At 38.4% G+C, this 20446-nt stretch overlaps 1 protein-coding gene and 1 long non-coding RNA gene across 4 annotated transcripts in view; one reads left to right on the top strand and one right to left on the bottom strand.

Moving 5' to 3' along the window:
• Positions 1–20446, top strand: part of LOC145717097 (uncharacterized) — a 47319-nt gene that overhangs the window by 17296 nt on the left and 9577 nt on the right. Inside the window, exon 3 of the long non-coding RNA XR_014140116.1 lies at positions 15883–16050. This is a non-coding gene — a long non-coding RNA (uncharacterized LOC145717097). The remainder of the gene's footprint in view (positions 1–15882; positions 16051–20446) is intronic.
• Positions 7038–20446, bottom strand: part of MUSK (muscle associated receptor tyrosine kinase) — a 93334-nt gene continuing 79925 nt past the window's right edge. For all 3 annotated transcript variants that reach the window (XM_031028338.2, XM_006733479.3, XM_031028340.2), the window contains 4 exons: positions 15847–16048; positions 15145–15336; positions 13836–13984; positions 7038–12693 (listed from right to left, as the gene is read on the bottom strand). In XM_031028338.2, the coding sequence (XP_030884198.1) occupies positions 12011–12693; positions 13836–13984; positions 15145–15336; positions 15847–16048 (1226 nt within the window). In that variant the 3' untranslated portion in view covers positions 7038–12010. The remainder of the gene's footprint in view (positions 12694–13835; positions 13985–15144; positions 15337–15846; positions 16049–20446) is intronic.

The raw sequence follows: 20446 nt of genomic DNA, 5'->3' as shown, positions 1-20446 counted from the left end.
GTTCTATGTTCTGTCAGCATGACTGCATCTACTTTCTACCTTCCAGAAATGTATCAAAATCTACAGTCCACTGAGGCCCCAGGTGGTGAGGCAAACACAGGTCCTCCCTCTCCCATCTTGAACTGGAAGCTCATTGAAACGTTTACAACTCCACAATAATAACCCTTACTATAATTATTAATATGTTAGGGCTCAAGGCTGCCATGTTATTTGCTGCTTTCTGTTTGTTCTGGTTTTCTGTTTCTCTGTCTTCTTTTTCCTGACTTCCCTTACTGAATAATTTTTAAAATCCCACTTTGATTTATCTATAATGTTCTTAAGTATGTCTCTTTATATAGTTTTGTTATGGCTGTCTAGGTATGACGTTATATGTATGCAACTCACTCTATTGGTGCCGACTTTCTACCAGTTCAAATGAAGTGTAGAAGCTTTGCCTCTCTCCCCATCCCTTCAGCCTCCTCTTTTCATAATAGAATTGCCTTAAATACTTCCTGGACATACATTTAGAGCCCAGTGGGGATGAAAGTCTTAGCTCCCACCTGGACTCAGCCTTCTCTGACACCACTTGGGCAGGGTGGAACTGCCTCATTATGAACTGGTGAGGGTGGAAATTCAGGCCCCCACTTGGTTTTTGCTGGCCTGGGTAGAGGTGAGGTCAGTTTTTCTACGGTGTTTGGCTGAAGTAGAACAATTATTGTTTAAATGTTTTCCGTCTTGCTAGGCTGCCCTTTTCCTGGTCCTTTGGCTAAAGAGAGCAACTTAGGGCTTTTTTTTTTTTTTTAATGTCCTTTGGTGTTTCTGGGTTGCTAGCTTTTTCAGCTCCAAGTCTGAGATATTTGAAGGAAAAGGAAATCTAGAGAACTCAACATGTGTCAGTCCTTGGGTCTGTCTTCTTCTTACCCGATCTACCACCTTCTTTCCTTTATAATCTCCTTATATTTGTTTTATACATGATGTTCAAGAGCTTTAGTTGTATTTAGTGGGAGGCACAGGGAAAAGCACATCTACTCTATCTTCCTGGAACTGGAAGTCTGCTGTATAGATTTTTATAGCCTTTGGATGTTGACTCAAATAAATCTATTACCTATTAAAGATATAAAATAAATAAATAAAATAATAAATAAATATAAAATAAAAATAAATAAATGTTTTATTTATTTTACAAATAAATAAAAATAAAACAATGCAATGGAAACAGGAAGAAGCGGATTCGATCATTGAGATAAGTGATGTAATGCATTAGGAAATCAATTAAGACATTTATCCTATCTCAGAGGGAAGTGATATAAAATTAATACAGTGATAGTAAAGATAATGAATATGAAGGGCCATCTCAGGACACACATTCTTTGAAGGATTCCAAAAAACTAGAACCGAACAGATGAAGGACAATCAGTAGGAAAGAAATTGTGGAACACACTTGACAATTCACAAAATGACAAAAAAAAAAAAAAAAAGATTTAGAAAGATGTGAAAAAATCTGTGATATCTCTGGGAATTTTTTAAAAAATTAAAGAAAGGCCACAAATATTCTCCCTTATCAAACAGGCTAGTAAAATTTGATGGCATTCTCAGTTAGCCAGAGTATGAGAAATGGGTACTTTCACACATTGCTATTGGTTGTATGAGATCTGGAGGGTAATTTTACAATATATGTTAAATTCCTAAAAATGTTTATTGAGTTTGACCCAATTTTTTCAGTTCTATTACTGTATCCTTAAGAAATAGGGAAAAGAGGGGTGCCTGGGTGGCTCAGTCGTTAAGCGTCTGCCTTCGGCTCAGGTCATGATCCCAGGGTCCTGGGATCGAGCCCCGCATCGGGCTCCCTGCTCAGCGGGGAGCCTGCTTCTCCCTCTCCCACTCCCCCTGCTTATGTTCTCTCTCGTGCTGTGTCTCTCTCTGTCAAATAAATAAATAAAATCTTAAAAAAAGAAAAAAGAAATAGGGAAAAGAGATGAGCAATGATTTAGCTACAGGATGGTTCATGGCAGCTTTCTACATAATAGTAAAAATTAGGCACAATTCTATAGCAAAACCCTTGGAAGGATTTACTGTGCATCAGGCATTTACTGTGGATTTATTGTCCACATATTAACTCATTTAATCCTTCCAACAACCTATGAATGAAGTGTTATTATCATTCTCATTTTATAAATGAGGACAATTGAAGCACAGAGAGATTCAGTCAGTTGCTGGGATTTGAGTCAGTGCCTGGGTCCATGCCTCCCAACACTCTCTCTGCTGTCTGTCTAGATAACACTTACGTCCCATGTATATGATGGCTTCTTATACAGCCATTAAAATAATGTCATAAATGTTCATATTTAAAATATAAAAATATGTTCCAAATTGATTATTAATGGAATGCTGGCGAGTTACTAAATAACAAGGCAATCTTGGGGGAAAAAATATAAGGGTAGATTTTTTTAAAGGATTTATTTATTTTAGAGAGATTGAGAGAGCATGAGCAGGAGGGGAGAGCAGCAGAGGCCGATGCCAAGCTTGATCTCATGACCCTGAGATCAGGACCTGAGCCGAAACCAAGAGCTGGTCGCTTAACCAACCTGCCACCCAGGTGCCCCTATAAGTGTAGATTTTTAAAGTGCAGCATCTAAGTGTAAAAAATTCATGTCAGAGGATTAATGATTCTTCGTTTAGAGCTGTGGTGCCTTGGATTGTGTTGTAGATGCAATGATTTACCTAGGAATGATAAATTCTGGGCAAGTGCCAGATAAATTCACATTTGCTGCACTAAAAGGTCTTTCATAAGAAAAACTGAATTTTCTCCAAATTTCTCTAACATTGGATGAGTAGATGCATATTTCCTTCCAAGACTGTCTTAAGTATTTTAATATTAAAATTATGTTTTCATAAAGCTTTGTAAAACTGATCACTGGAAACTGGGTTTGTCAGCCATAGAAACTGAGATAAATATGTTTTCCTTAAAATATTAGAGGCTTATTATTAAAAATTATCTTAAAAATTGTGACTTCTCAGGCATTTCCTGGTCTTCTTTGCCTTCTTAGAAACTGAGTTTACTCATGGTTCTTTGCTCTCTCAATGTCACTCCTCTGTAGGTCTTTCTTGCTTCTTCAGTGGTTTTATTCCTCATTGCCTATCCCTTCTGAGGGGCTTTGGGGAATAGACTGAAATCAGGGTGATTCTTTTTTTAGGCTGCCATAAACAAAGCGACCTGAACAGAGTGATATGGGACCGGATGATCTCCAGAGTCTCCTGGGAAGGTGACTTAAATGAACAAAGATAAAATGAATGAACACATGACACTTAATGGACTCTTTTAAGATCCTTAAATATAATACATCCAAATAATTAAAAAAAAAACCAGGAAGCAAAAATGGAGTTGACCTTAAATCGTATATTTGGTCCATACTTGTGTAAAGCATCAGTTGAAATAAGAGGCATCATACCAAGCACCATGGTGCTAACATTGCTAAAAAAGAAAGTCAGAAAGTAGTGTCAGGCCAATGCTTCTAATTTTAATCACAGCTCTAAATAGTTAAGAGCACACCCAGCAAACGGTAGTGTGTATCTAAGTCCGGGTTTTTTTGTGATTCACATCTCTGACATAACCTTAGATAGTGCAGGTGGTTTCTCTTCTTTGGGGCACAATTCTAAATATGGCATATCCTTTCCAGAGGCTGTGGTTTGAGAGAAGAGTAATGATGGTGACTTGTGTAATTACAGGTATGATGATGAAGCTTATAAGAAAAACTTGGCCTTTGTGAATCTCTTAGAAGTTTTTAATGAAGAGGGACTCACTAAGGAAGAATGTAAAGGTTTAGAAGTCATGTAATTATTTTCCTTCATCTTTATTTTGCTTTATACTGAGATGATCTTTTAGAAGGCAAGGCAAACATCTAGACACATATTTTCTTCTGCATATAATTACATAATATGCTGAAATAATATACTGAAAACTACTTGTTTCTACGGTGATCTGTACCAAAAGTAAGGTTCATAAAATGCATGCATCTTGGCGACAGTGTTACGTAAATAAATCTGAAACAAATAAAAGAAGAGTGACCTGAAATACATTTGCTGTAAAGATGTGAAAGCACAAGGACCGGCAAACCCTCCCCCCAGGAAGGCAGACTGTGGCTAAAGAGGGGAGTTGAGTATAGCATCAGGCGCTCGCCTCCTGAATCCCCATAGAGTGACACATAGACCACATTAAAAAGGAAACATGCACACCAGTGTTGCAAATCAGGAATGGGTAACAGGTACAGGCAAGAAACTGGTGAATTTCTGCCAGCTGTAAGGGGAACGGGTGAGGATATTGGACATTATTGAACCAGGCCAGATCTGCCCTCCTGAGAATGAGGATCTAAGTCCACAGCACTGGGGCACTAAGCAGGCACTCATTCTGGAGGGGCTCTGAGACTCTTCCCTGACACAAAAGACAGTATCAAGCTGTGTAGAGGTTTTCAGCTTTGCTTCTAGATCAGGCCCAGAAATAGAGCAGAGAGGACGGGGAGGAGGATTTAAAGCTCATTTATAACAGGTTATTAGAAATGTGAGTATGAAGCTGGGGAGAGAGGATGGAGCTAAAGATAAAAATTTCAGCATATTGTGGTATTTATAGCCTTGCATGAGATGGCTGGATGAGATCACTAGGGGAGAGTATAGATAAGAGAGAGATGCTGCCCAAGGATTGGGCTGGGGCATGTTCTAATATTCGGAGGCTGGGAGAAGAGGGTGGAAAGAAAAATCCAACAAAGAAGATTAAGGAGGAGCAGGTTATTTCTGAGCTATTTAAAATGATTTCAGAAAGCCTTCTTGATCAAAATGGTAGACCTGAACCCTTTCCTTTCATCCCAAGATTTCGCTGATGCAACAGTCCGTGTATATGAATAAGAATACATCTGCATACATGCTGACACCAATCTAAGTGCCATCACTTTGACAAAGTTTGGAAGGCAGGAAGGTATCTAATATTCTTTTTTTTTTTTTTTTAAATCTTTGCAATCTTTTTTTTTTTTTTTTAAAGATTTTATTTATTTATCTGACAGAGAGAGAGACAGGAGAGAGGGAACACAAGTAGGGGGAGTGGGAGAGGGAGAAGCAGGCCTCCCGCGGAGCAGGGAGCCCGACGCGGGACTCGATCCCAGGACCCTGGGATCATGACCCGAGCCGAAGGCAGCCGCCCAACCGACCGGGCCACCCAGGCGCCCCGGTATCTAATATTCTTATTCATAAATAACGCACAGGAAACAGTAAAGCGCACCCTGCAGGACGCTTGAGCCAGCTGTCAGGGGAGGTGGGAAGTGATTTCACCAGAGTAAAGACTCCAGGCTCTGAGTCAGCACTTCCAGAGGGCAGGGATGGGCTGTGCGTTGTCAATCAGGGTGGTGAGCGAGAGGCTTGCATACAGAACAGGGGGACCGAGAGGCTTCACCAGCAGCGGGAGCCCTATGAAATGCTCTCTGAATAGGTTGGAAGATTTGCCTGGAAGAGGCCCTTGGTTGGGGTTTTGAATCTAGGTAGAGAGACAGAGTAGAATATGGAAAGAATCTTAGACTCTCAAAGGGGATTAAAGAGGTGAAGGAAAAACAGCTTTCTCCAGAAGTGAAATATACTGAAGTATTCTATCCTCAGCGTAGAGGCTTTTCATCACTTTGGCAACTGTGGGAGCTCTAACTCAGCCTGCCTATGCCCTCCCCACGAACCACATACTCAGAGCCCACAGGTAGCCATTCCATTAAAAAGAGACCTGCTGCATGAACAGACCAACAAATCCGCAGAGGAAGCCCGCTCTTGTTACCAATATGAATCAAAACAGCTCTTCATTTGTAATTATGTGTATTAAATCAATGATCACAAGACATTTGTGGAAAACAAAACCATGAGAGAGGAGAGGCAGAAGAAAGGAAGAAAAAAGTAATGTAAAGAACAGAAGAGGGGCGCCTGGGTGACTCAGTCGTTAAGCGTCTGCCTTCGGCTCAGGTCATGATCCCAGGGTCCTGGGATCGAACCCCGCATCGGGCTCCCTGCTCCACGGGAGGCCTGCTTCTCCCTCTCCCTCTCCCACTCCCCCTGCCTGTGTTCCCTCTCTTGCTGTGTCTCTCTCTGTCAAATAAATAAATAAAATCTTAAAAAAAAAAAAAGCACATAAAAACTCTGACATTTTAAATGATATTTTATCCATAAAATAGAGGAAATGAGAAGAATTAATGGATATTAAAATACATTATAAAATTGAAATAATTGAATATCATTATTACTTTGGCAATACTTATTTACATCATCGCGTTATTGTAGATCTTTCTTTTTTTCAGGATTAGAATCAACCTATTGTCAACACTCAAATCTTAATTTGTTGCAGAACCAAATGCAAATATTACAGACCCTGACTGCATAGAAACAGGTGTACAGCTGACAACATGCAAGGGGGAGGGAAAAAGTAGTGGAAGTGTGGGAGCTCTAACTGTATCTTCCATAGTCCAGAAGCAGTGGTGGATCTTTAAGTGTATCTTTTAAAGTATAATGATAGACAATATAACTGATAGTAAGTTAACTAACATATCTCAGAAACTCGAGAGGAGTTTGAGTAAAAGTGTTCTGAACTGCCCATCTTTTATGAAGGGAGATATTACATACCTTTTCTAACTGATCGATTCAGAAAGAATATTTGTTAGGAAGTAAGTGTATTTATTAGAGTTGCAGTGATAATCACCAGAAGAGCTGAAACCAGAAATGGGTAAAGTGGTTTGCACTTAGGCTAGGACTAGAGATGAATCAGAAGAGGGGATCTTTTATTTCTTATTTGTACCCTTCTTAGGAGTGTTTAAAAAAATAGGTGTGTGTAGTGCTATTATTAATAAGGAACCATTATTTTAAAATAAACTCACCAGGATCATAGAGGAAGAAACTCCTCTAAGTTTTTGAAACTATCGTAATACTGATAACCAAATTCTAACAAAGAAGAAAATGATAAACTTTTAATTTTATGAGCTTATAAATGCTGATGCAAATACATGTTAACAAAATAGGTTTGGTAGTAAATTAAAAGATTGATGTGACACATCCAAAGAGAGTTTATTCCCAGAACATAAAGATATTTCAACATTTGGAAATCAATTCATACATTTCTACTTATTAATGGATTAATGAAGGAAAAAGCCACAGTCATCTCAATAGATTGAAAATTCAACATTCTTTCCTGATTAATAAATTCTTACAGTAAAAGACAAATAGAAATACACATTTTTGATGTGATAAAAGTGGTTGAATCACGTATGACAAAATTTAACTCCTTAATATATAAAGTGCTTTTCCAAAGCAACAAGAAAAAGATATACCCAATAGAAAAATAATAGTAGGAAGCAAATCAGAGTAAATCAATTATCCTCAAAACATTAAAAAAATATTCAACGATATCTCATTTAAAGAAATGTAAGCATAAGCTACAAAATAAAAATTTTAATCTATTATATTTGCAACTATTGAAATGCTCAATACTGGAGAATTTGAAAGAAACAGCCTCACATTCTTATCTAGTTGAAAGACGTATATGTTGATAAAATAATTCTGGAAGATAACTTGTCAATATTTTAAAAAGCATTAAAAGTATATTATATCCTTTGATCTAGAAATTACATTTCTAGAAGTTATATCTAAAGAAATCACTTGAGATAAATATTCACAAAATTTAGCAAAAAGATTAATAGAATATTGTATTTATAATGAAAAATAAAAATAAATGTCCAACAATGAAATAATAGTTAAATATTGTAGGTCCATATGATAGAATATTATTCAACCACCAAAAGTGATGTTGCACATGAATACTTGTTGATATGGAAGATGTTTATGATATATTCAGTGAAAAAACAAAGCTTAAAATAATAGTATGATCTTGTTTGCATTTAAAATGATTCTCTATATCTAGCTAGCTAGCTCTCAAGCTATCATTTATCTATTTACCTACTACTTATGCATCTATCTGAAAAAAGCTGGAACAATATCATGATGTTAATGTTAGTTACCACTGGTTGGTATTCTTTCATTTTCTCTATTGTACATTGTATATTATTGTATATTATTTTTTCTTTTCAAAAAATAAACAAGTATTGCTTTGCAATAAAGTAAATGTTATTTTAAGGTAAAAGTGTGTATATTTTTTCCCTTTTGTTTAAACTATGACAAAGGATTAATACTCTTTTCATAAAATGACTCTTGCAAGTCAATTAGAAAAATGAACAACACAGCAGAAAAATGGGCTCTAGATGATTCTCAAAATAAAAACCATAAATGACCTAGGAACAAGAAAAATTCAACCCCGCTAGTAATTTAAAAAATAAAATCAAAATGAGATAATCTTTTTCTATCACCAACAGACAAGTCTTCTAAAAAGTAGAGAATTCTCTGTGACAGCAAATGTTTAGGGCTATGAGATCATTTGTACAATGCAGATGGGAACAATATTTCTAGAGAATATGATAATACATAACAAAAGCCTTAATGTTGTACATGCCATTTGGCCCAGACATTCCCTTTCTCAGAGTTTCCATAAAGAGATAATTATGGACATGTGCAAATAAGGATGACCATTACAATATTGTTTGTAATAGTGAACATTAGAAAAGACTCAAATGTTCAAAAATAAATTAACTAAATTATGGTATATCCATAAATTGGAATATTATTCAGAAATTAAATTGGACTTTTAGAAGAAAGGTTAATGACATGTAACAGTTTATAACATATGGCAAAATGGAAAGAAGTGTTCTTTTTCTGCTTCTTTACAAACCAGGGAATGTGTTTTTTTGGTGCCACCTGCAACACCCTGGTGCTCTTGTTACATCTGATACTCAACCACTTAAGATGGCTTGTTGGTGCTTGTTCCAACACTTGGTAACAATGATGCTCGGTCTCTCTCTTGTCTCTCCTTATGAATTTATACAGTGATTTTACAATGGGAAAGATCTACATTTAACAAAGAAAACAGTACTGGTATGTAATGGGTCTGTGTTCCTGAGATACAGAACCTTAACATGAGCACAGAGCAAATAACCTTACATGACTTGAAAATGTACTTAGAACTAACAACAACAACAACAAAATCTGCCATTTATTTGATCTTTTGATTAAATCAACAATGCCAAAATACACTTTTTTTGCTATTCGAGACTTGGAGAGGAAATTAATAGTATAAGGGGTATAGTGTGTGCTTTGAAACTCCATGCAAATTACAAATCACCTCCATAGAGTCATCAAGATTCAGTTGTTCCCTCTACAATCATTGGCAACACCACAGTATGGTGATTGAGAGCTCAGCCTCTTTTGGTCATACACTAGGCTCTGTTGCTTTGTGTGCTTGGGTCAGTTACGCAATCTCTCTTTGCCTGTTTCCTCACCTAAAAATGGGCATATAACAATAGTACTGACATCGCAGGGATAGTGTACAATTAAAGATACTATATTTAGAGGCCTTAGAATGTATATGGTAAGCATTCAGTAAACGCTAGCTGAGAGTATTATTTTTATGACTACCATTATTATAAGGGGATTTCTGCTTATTTTAGTTTTCAGTTACTTTAAGTATTTAATAAAATTGAATGGTTTCCATCATATTTACTTGCTTACTCGTTCACTCACTGTACTTCCTGATATCTTTATGATTTGTTTGCTTTGGGATCTTGACTATCAGAGCCTAAAAACACACAGACAGGGAATCCACGAGGCTGTAGAAGCCATGAGGAAGAGACAGGAAAGTAAGGGCAGTGATTCAGCAGTAGGAGGGAAACAGAAAAGAGCTCAAAGTGGCAGATGATAGAACCAGGCTATGGACACCTGGTTTGAGGGGCAACATGACTCCTGCATCACAAGCCACACGCTGGGTACTGAGTACCTGTCCTGACCCTGATTTTCTGTGGGCTGGCTTTTCTGGTTGGCTTGATTTCCATGTCTTTCTTTTATAATAAAACCTTCTCAGCTGAAGAAACCTGAAAACATCTTAGAAGTTTGCAGAGCATATATGACACGCATGTCTGAACCAGGTTAAGGATGCCATGGATAACTACACGAAAGATCCACACGGGATGCTGGCCCTCTCCAGCTTTTCTGCTTTATTGGCCTCTTGGCCTTTTGTTTTGGGCACAGGCTACAACCTTATTCTTCAACTAGCCCTTTGGATGACTGTCTTAATTTTGGACTTACAATCCTGACTTTGATCCAAAGCACCCCTCTGCATCTCAATACTGAATTATGACTTCTCTATGATGAATTGGAACTCTGAATAAGCATGTCCTCCTGTTGTCATAGCCATGGAATCTGCTTGGGACTGAAATGGAAGGAAGGTTGTGATAGAGTCTGAGTAATGGGCAGTTGGATCGAAAGGCAAGGGACATGAGCAGGAGGGTTTTAGAAAGTAAAACTGATAGAATGTCAGGGGTGAAGAAGAGGGCAAAGTCCAGGGTAATTTCTATGTTTTTGTCTTGGTTGCCCAGAGGGACTATGAACAAGAAATGGCAGGTTTTCCAGTAAAGAGGACAAGTTGTTGCATGGAGGCAGATTTGGAGATTTCAGGTGGATTCTTCCAGCAGACAGTTGAAAATCTACTTTTAAGAATTCAGACCATTTCTCCATGTCCTAACTACCAATTAGTTTGAATTAAAATAAGTTGGTCTACAGTAGATTGCTATTTTCTCTTCCCCGTTTATTTGTTTTTTCAGGAGAATTTGGGTTCATACCATTTCAGAAAAAAATTCATATTATTCACGTTGACCTTAGAAAAAGATGTATCATGTGGCAGGTCCTCTGAAAAATCTGTGCACCAGGGATCTGAGTTCTGGAGGTTGGTTGGTTGGTTGATTGGTTGGTTTGTTTCCAGAATCAAAATGTAACAAGATTGGGTTAGTAGTCCTGCAAAAAGTTGATAAATAACACTATATTAGTTCTACTGCCTATGGTATTGGTTTCTAGCAAGAAAAAATGTCAGAATGCACAAAAACATCAACTTTTAAATAACTCAGAGCCACAAGACCATCTTGTGACATCTCGTACACTATGGTTTAAGGGATTTAATAGTCTGTGGCAATAAATTAATGGATGACAAATTTGAAATGCATAGCTTCAGAAGCCAGTACAGAAGAAAACGGTATTACTTTGCAAAAGGTACATACATCCTACAGTGTTACTTTAAAAGTTGCTACTCTGTCAGGGTATTCATTGTATATATGAGGTAAAAAGAAAAAAAATAGCTAACCAAAAAAAGACAAAGTCCTGGAAAGTGAAAGAAATAAAATTAAAGCAAAGGAAAAGATACCAATAAAAATTTCAAAGAAAAAGGTAAATTAATGAGACAAAGTTTTTTTCAGAAAAACTGTAGGAATAAAATAAGCAGATGAAATTTATGACAAGGGCACACAAAGGGAAAACTTCCACAGGAGAAGCAGCAGAGACAGAAAAGGAAACTAAAAATCACAATCAGAATACAGCCTAATTTGTCACTTTATTCCTTAGAAGCCCTCTCTCAATAAAGTATAACCACAACTCTGTAGATTACAAATATAAAATTAGGCATAAATGCGAGAAATAAATTCAATAAGAAAAACAAACAAACACCAGCACCCATCTTTAGGTGGGGAGACAATGAATAGTTTTTCCTTCTTAGCGTTCTGTACTTGACCTGAATGTCTCCCAGGAAGATACTTTCATAATGGACGGGAATTAACTCTATTAAAAATGAAGCTCTGTATCACATTTCGTATTAAAATTTAATGCAGCACAGTCTGACTCTGCCGCCAGCTAATTCAGGGACCGAAGAGGCTGCCATCTTCCATACACGAAGCTTAGGCTGCCTTTGCAATGGTGGACTTCGGATGGGTGGGGCTCCCGCGTGAGTTCTGCGCAGGCTCGGTTCTGGCCGAGACACAGACCGCGCATGCTCCTGGCGTCCGCCAGCCCTCCTCCCGGTCTGGGGCCCGGGGCTGGGGCCTCTGAGAGGCAGAGAGGGGACCGCGGCATTTCCCTGGGCATCCCTGCGCCCTCAGACGCTCAGCGTCCCCTCCGCCCTCTCGCACATCCGTTGCAGGATGCGGTGAATGCTGGCGAAGCTGGGCCTGTCGGCGGGCAGCTTGCTCCAGCAGAGGCGCATCAGGTTGTACAACTCCAGGGGGCAGTCCTCGGGGCAGGCGAGGATGTGGCCGTCGCGCACGTAGTAGATGACCTCCTCGTGGGCCATGCCGTAGTAGGGCTGCAGGCCGTATGAGAAGATCTCCCACAGCACCACGCCGTAGGCCCACACGTCCGACTCGGTGGTGTAGCGGTTGTAGAAAATGGACTCGGGGGGCATCCAGCGGATGGGGATGGCGTCGTTTTCGTTGGCTTTGTAGTAGTCCGCCGAGTAGATGTTCCTGGAGAGGCCGAAGTCGGCGATTTTCACCACCATGTTCTCGCCCACCAGGCAGTTCCGGGTGGCCAGATCCCGGTGCACAAACTTGCGTTCGGAGAGGTAAGCCATGCCGGCGGCCACCTGCCTGGCGATGCAGAGCTGCTCGGCACAGGAGAGGGGCGGCGGGGCAGGGCTGGACGCCTGGGCCCTCCCGGACAGGTCGCCGTAACTGAGGCTGCACCCGCTGTGCGGGGCCAAGCTGCGGAGGAACTCGTTGAGGTCGCCATAGGCCATGTATTCGAAGAGCAGGCACATGGGTTTCCCGACTGCACACACGCCTGCAACCGACATCACGGGCCTTGTTAGGCGGGGTGTCTACCGTGCCTAACAAGCCAAGGACCAAGACCAGAAAACAGGGGGCCCTGGCTTTCTGTGGACAGCATCACAGTCCAACCCTGACCCCATTTGTCTGTGTCAACATCTCCCATTTTCCTTTTAAGATTCGGCTTATCTGTCACTCCCGCTAGAATGCCTGGGCTCCCCCCACTACCCATCAGATGTTCCTTCTGTCGGCCTAGGACCTGCCATCCCGTGACAATCACCTATTTGTCTGAGGTTTCTCCTCCAACATGTTAGCACTTTGAAAGCAGAAATATGTCTTACTCTTTTTTTAAATCCCACACGCCTACGAGGTGTCTGGTACAGCAAGTGCTTGGTACGTGTTTGGTGAGTGAATTTAGGAATGGATGCTTGCTTTGAGCATGTAATGTTCTGTGTTTCTGCTCCTTCTGTGGACAAGGATGATAAGGAAGATGTTGTATGAAATTTGGAAAGGATGGCAAAAACAATCCAAAATCTTAGGTGAGGTATTCAGTGAAACATTTCAAAATATAGGTACAATGTTGGTTCTAGAAAGAAAAAAAAATGTTCATATAAATAGAGTCTCACATTTAGTGCCAGGAGGACATTTCCAAATCTTAAATTCTTGCTGTATGTGAGAGGGAAATAGGACACCTTGAAATATTAGATCATTTGGGCACAACTTCACATCACTGTAAAAATAGATTATGAGATCTAGGATTCTTTTTTCAGGCAAAAATTAGAAGTCTGTTCAAAAAGGAAGAGAAATAATGAATACCATTATCTTAGCTTTTTTATTTTGGGGCTGGTTTTTAATTCCAGGGATTTAGCAATCAGTGTATTTGTAGGTTCTAGAGAGAAAATTAAAGAAATGACAACATATCTTTCTGAGCAATTAAAAAAAAACCAGTTTTTTGAACTGAGGTAATTTAATACAATGTTCTGCTCCCTGGTGCAGAAAATATTATATGGGAAGGAACAGAGATGTCTTTCTGATGAAGAAGTAAAGGAAAAGGCACAAGTGCAGGATGAAGAAGGAAAACTTGGGAAGCCTCCGTTTTGCAATAAATGTAAATAATTGCAATAAATGCAATACATGTCTTCATTTCTATTTTCATACCTAAGAGTTTCACAATGTTAGGGTTATCAAACTCTGCCATGAGGGCTGCCTCCCTCTGAAAGTCTGCTTGCATATCTGCTGAGGCTTCTTCTTTGAGCATCTTCACTGCCACCATTGTGAAAGGTTCATATGGAAGTAAGCCTGGAGCCCTGAGAGATACATTTATTTAGGAAGAAATCAACGATCAGGAACATGATACGTATCCACATTCATCTACCCACATTCATATATATTCCCTCCACTTTTGCAACCTTTCCTAGAGCCACAGAATCAAAGAAAAATGGCAGTAGTAGACTGTACTTAAAACTTCTGGATGCCAATTAATAAAAATCACAGGGACTATTTTCAACACAGGTTGTTTGAAAAATGCATTATCTGTAAACGTCAGGAATTCTAAAGTACACAGATCCAATGAGATTGTCATTACCGCCCTAAACCTTTGATCCCTGGCCAGAATCTAAATTCCTGGAAGGCAGGGACCATAGCTTACTCATTTTTATATCCTTCCGAAGCTAAAATGGTGCCTTGCATATATTTGGTTCCCCATAAGTATTTGTGTGAGATTTTCATTAATCATGTAACCTGCATAGCAGGGCCACTATGAGTGGCAGTAAGGTTGTGTCCTGCCCAACACCAGGACAAAATGACAGTTGGTGATTAAAACCAAGTCCACATTCTCTGGCCCAGCTGTGTGTCTGTGAGCCACATCCATGCAGAAAGGGTATTTCCTTCCAATTCACACAGAAGCAATAAATGGGCTAGCGTTGGCCCTTATACATACTCTTTCCTTGAGCTCATTGTTTTCTGTCATTTTTGCATTGTTTTGTCCCCTTTTTGGCTTTGCCATTCCATGGACATCTATTTAATATCTACACACGTCAGGCTCTGAATTCTTAAATGGAAATACTAGTTCAAAGTAGATTTTAAACAAAGTGGAGAATACAGCAAAAGAAAATGGAAGAGAAATAAATTTTACAATTATTTACTAAAAACAATGCAAGAAATTATGATTAAATGTATGATAAATTATTTTCTGAAAAGGAAATATAATTAAACTTTGCTAATTGCTCATAATTTGAACACTACATAAATGAAGATTCTATCCTTCTACCCAGCCCTGTTTTTCAGCAGAGAGGAAAAATTATTAAGATTCAAGGTACAGTCCTCAGTAAAATGAGGTTAATGATGTGAAAAATTATTTGATAATAATTATCACACATACAGCCCAGGCATCAAGGTAGTGATGGTCTGGTAACTTTTCAGACACAACATACTTCCATGGAAAGATTTTTCACATGGGTAACTTTACCTTGCTTGAAAGACCCTTCCAAATGCTCCCTCTCCAATATCTCTCACATATTCAATGTTATTCCTTGGGTACTCCAGGCTGAGCAATTTGGGATTGAGAAGGAGTGGCATCCTCTGGTACATGGGGTTGGGATGAAGTCTGTCTAGCAAGAGCTCAGAAGGAAGAGTAGTGAGGGTTACTGCCGCAGATTCTCTGTAGGGAAGACAGGGAAGACCAATGATAAGCTCAGGATCAGGTGAGATCTTTGTATTCGGGCTTGGGTTTTAAAGAGATACGATGTTAGGAGGAAACAAAACAAATTATACTAAGGCAGCTGAAGATCCTTCAGATTTAGAGCAAGAAATATTTTCTTGGGTCTGGGAGTCAAAAGGTACCTTTTCTTAGGAATTTTGTCACTATCCAATCTGACATGGCAATGGGGCTGGGGCTGGGGGCAGATGGGGAGCAGGGATAGCCATATTCTTCCAAATTATTGTTTAGATCCTATCTGCTGTGAAAAATTAACCTTAGAACGTGATCCTATGCAAAAAGTTACTGATATTTTTAAAGATCATGGTGGGGTGCTTCATCTTAAAGCAAGGCAATGGATGTCATAGAGACTGGCAGTGTTACATATATCCCTCCTCCTGTCCCCAATTCCAATATTAAATTTGTAAGTTTTAAAATATTACTACATGTGGTTAGCTTAAATTAGAATCTCACCTTTTCTTATTTTTCCATTGTTTTCGTCTTCGGCAGCAATAAAGAGTAGTTACCGTAAGAAGCACAAATATGGCAAAGCTGGACATGATGGAGATTATTACAGTCATGGAGTATGTAGGTGAGACAGAGAAGGAGGAAGAGGAAGAGGAAGGCAAGTCTGGAATGTCCACGCTTGGCTTTGAGGATGTCATGGGTGGGAATGCTGTAAGTAAACAAAATTCTTTTCATTCATTCTTAAACGTTTAAGAAGCAATCTTTGCATTCAAGCAGTCTTCACTGAAGTCAAATAAATTTTGTAAACTAAATTTAATTTTAAGAATATGGTTTCATGGATTAGGTTTCTCCCTGGTTATATATCTATAAAGTCCAAGTGTAAGAATCCAGAGATCCAGTTGTAAGTCAATCCAATTTACAGAAACACAGAATTTTAAAGACGAGACCCAGGGAAAGGAACTATTTCTTCCAAGACAAATGCAGATCCTGGGCTTGTGCTCTTTACACTGCATCATGTTGTTTATGACCTGACGATTGTGGACCTAAGTAAGTTATTAAATGAAATAATTTCATGAAATTGTATTTGACGTCAGGATTGTCAAAAGCTGAGCTTTTATACACATTTACTGTTGATTTACAAAGAAAACAAAAATAATAGAAGATGATGAAGAGTGGAAATATAAGGACACAAATGAGAAGTTAGTTCATTCAAAAATTGAGCTCCTGTCAAACTCCTATTAAAAAGGTCAGTGCAATATGAAAACAAGGCAAAATCTGCATTACCCTGGAAACCAAAAGATGCCATGTTCGTATCACTCTGTAGAGTGCAAAGTCCTCTGTGTATCTATTAAAACAAACTTATTAATTTATATTTTATATTCTTTTAATTGACTGAGTAAAGACAAAAACATGGATACAGAGTATCTTAATAATATAATTGACAAGAATGTTCTAATAGCAAACAGTGTACTTTGTACCCTACATGGAGAGAATAAACCCTGTTTTCAAATATTTGCGGAATACTGACAGACATGATCTTTTGTCAGGCCACACAAATAAATCTCAAATTTCAAAAGCAGAAATTATGCGGATTTATTCTGACTAAAATGCAATTAACAATAGACTAAGTAAAATCCGATAGGACATCTAAAAAAAAATTCAATAACTTTTCACTTAAAGAGTGAAAAGTAGCCATAGAGACAGATTACAAAACAACTTCCTGATAGAGTATATGAGCTTTGGCCAAAGCCGTGCTCGGTGGTAAACTCATAGAGTTATCTCTCTCCATTAGATAAAAAGGATGAAAGTGAATGAGCTAGACATTTAACTCAAGACTTTGGAAAAGAAACACAAAAACTACAGAAAACAGAGAAAAATAGCTGATAAAGTAACAACCATGTACAAGCAGAAATTAATAAGTTAGAATACACATACCACAAATGGTAGAATTTAAAAATAGGTCAATAGTTGGTCTTAACATTTATAAGGTAGTCTAATCAGTGGAATTTTAATTTTTAAAAGACAAGAAAGGCACAAACATACAAAATTAGGAATGGTAAAGGAGTTATGACAGTAGATTGAAATAAAAATGCAATAATATGTAATTATGCAGTTACAATTTTTTAAATCTTTAGAAAAATGTTAGGACCATTTACCAAATTTGAAAAATCAGAAAATCTGAAGGTAGTTATAACCAGGAAATTTAAAAGTCATTGTAGAATTATGGATACATTCTTTTGGTCTTGGAAGAGATAAAATTTCCAGATTTTATAAAATGTTCCAATACGAGAAAAATCTATCAAATTATTGTAGAAAGTTATTATAATACTAACGTCACAACCTGGCAATGTTAGCATAAAAGAAAAGTGCATACAGAGATTAAGGAACATAGATTTAAAAAATCCTAAATGAGATGTTAGCAATTGGCTGCAATATAGTAAAAGAATTATGTGTTTGATATAAGGAAATATATTAATATAGCACATCACAAAGTCAAAAGAAAACTTTTATTGCAGTAGATGCCTAACGCCATTTGAAATAGGACACTTATAAAAGTGATGACAAGTGGGCAGAGATTTCAAGGGGTGCCCATGGATGACTTTTTAATGTAGGAGTGGACACAGTTTCTATGGCCTGAGCACCAATGGCTAGCAAATGGTTTTAGAGCTCGTGGAGACCAAGCTTGGTCACTGCTGTGGCAGGAAGACCATCAGCTCAGGCACTGGAACTGGACGAATGGCTCAGCAGTGCATTCTTGCAGGAGCAATGACAGTATTTCTTATCAGGTATCATAGCAATGGTGGACTTTGACTTCCTAGGTTCCTTTATGATTGGCTTGAAAGCTGAACTGACTTTCTTTGGACTGAGTCATCTGAAGGTTTGTTTTTTTTTTTTTAAATAATCAATCCAAGATGGGTGGGGAGGGGGGCTTAAATTGCAAAGCTAAACTTCCTGCTAATAATAAAGTAGGAGCAAGCATTGAAAGACAGGAAGTGGTGACTGTTTTTGTACCTGGATTTTATAGGGCAGTTCAAACCATATTTAACACGTGAGGGAATGTAATGTAACTTGTAAAATTGGTAGTGTAATCTCATTAGTAAATATAAGGATAATTTTTTGTCAAAAATATCAGACATGGGGCACCTGGGTGGCTCAGTGGGTTAAGCGTCTGACTTGATTTCGGCTCAGGTGGTGATCTTGGGGTCGTGAGATCAAGCCCCGCATCGGGCGCCACGCTCAGCAGGAGGTCTGCTTGGGATTCTCTCTCTCCTTTTCCCTCTTCCCCCCACCAAAATAAATAAATAAATCTTTAAAAAAATATATCAGACATATTAAGAGAATAATCCATGATGACTTAGTAAGATCTATTTTTAAAGTCAAAAATTGGCATTGTTTGAATAATAATTTTGCTTTGTGGATTTAATTATATCTTCCTTTCTGGATAGTTTTGTTATTCCTTGTTTATTGCTTCTGATCTGTTTGCCGTGGCCTTCCCTGGAGTGACATCGATTATCTCTTTGGATCCAAATTACCAACCTGGATCTTCTTTTTGTCTTTTTTTCTCTCATCAATTTTATCTCTACCCTTTCCCTTTGAACATCAGGGGAATTTTTATTCACTTATTCATCCATACATTAATGTATTCACTAAGTTAACATTGATGTTGGGTATCAAGAATACTGTGGTGGACATGACAAGTCTTTGTGTTCAAGTATTTAGCTGGGAAACAATTAGTAAATCGATAATTATAATAGAATGTAGGAAGTGTTATAAGACTGAAAGCTTGTGAACATCCAGGGGCAACTCAACTCCAGGTCTAGGCATACTAGGTAGGTTTTCTAAAATGAATAATTTTAAGTTAAGTGTAAAGGTTGAATAGGGAATAACCAGTTGAAGGTGTATGTGTGTGGGTGGAGCAGGAGGAGAGGGGGGCGGGGAGGGGGGTAGTATTCCACAAAGAAGGAATAGCATATCTCAGGGTCCAAACCAAGCAGTTGTGGTGCTTTCCTAAAGGTGCACCTAAAAGTTTCCTTGTTGACTGGGGGACTGTGTATAGGTAGGGCTGCAGATACTGGGTCTGGGTCATAAAAGGCCTTGCATGCCAAGGTAGATAATTTGGACTTTGCCCTGCAGTAAATGGAGAGAATCATCAGTGGGATTAGCATTGGTGGAGTAGCATGATCAGCTTTTTGCTTCAGAAAGATCATTTGCCTGCCTGCAGCCTGACTTCCCTTGCTGATTTCACGCTACCAGGACAAAGTCCTGAATACTGGACTTTCCAGAGTTGGAAAGAGATGTTCAGTAACACACCATTATATAGGATTTCCACCATGCAGATAACAGGGATAAAGAGAAAAATCTCAAAGTTTCTTTCTAAACAGAAGCAGCAAATTGCTTATAGGAAAAAGTAACCAGACTCATACCGGATGACCAGTCATTTTCAAAACTAGAAGCTAGAAAGGAGTGAAATGACATCTGTAGATTACTGAGAGAAGAGGAATGTCACTCAAGAATGTATCCAGCTAATATAGCTTTCAACTATTCAGGTGAGAGAAAGCGAATCTGAAGATCTGTTGGGATACCTGGGCTCTGTCACCCACAAACCCATCTGAGGAAAAACATAAGATGTGTACAGCCCTATTGAATTCAGGAATAGTGAAATGCCTGCTAAAGAGACAAAGTAAATAGTACAAAGACGTTGCAAGCTCAAAAAGATATTTTACCTCAGCAAAAAAAAAAAAAAAAAGTTATAAAAATGAAAACTACTGAAATTCTACTCTGTGTGTTCAAGCAAAAAAAAAAAAAAAAATCTTCCATCACCCTTCAAAGTCAACTGGTGATATCCTTTAGAGTTTACTCAGAAATCAAGTAACTCTTCAAGAAATATTTGAGGGCTTTATACATGCCACAAAATATGGGATACTCTACCTAATCAGGATGCCTTCTTTGCTTAACTATCAACCTACCTGAAAGGCTCAAGCCAATTTCTTCAATAATAATTGCATTTAGCCAGGGAGCACACTTTCAGACATTCCCTGTTACGTGGTCAAGTGAAATGATCTGTTGATGACATTTGCTGTTCATTTTCTTACATGTACCAAAGATT

This window comes from Leptonychotes weddellii, chromosome 14 (genome assembly GCF_054177405.1).
Source record: "Leptonychotes weddellii isolate Sample4059 chromosome 14, ASM5417740v2, whole genome shotgun sequence".
NCBI lineage: Eukaryota > Metazoa > Chordata > Mammalia > Carnivora > Phocidae > Leptonychotes > Leptonychotes weddellii.
Note: the sequence above shows the minus strand (reverse complement) of the source record. Positions and strands in the feature narration are given on the sequence as shown.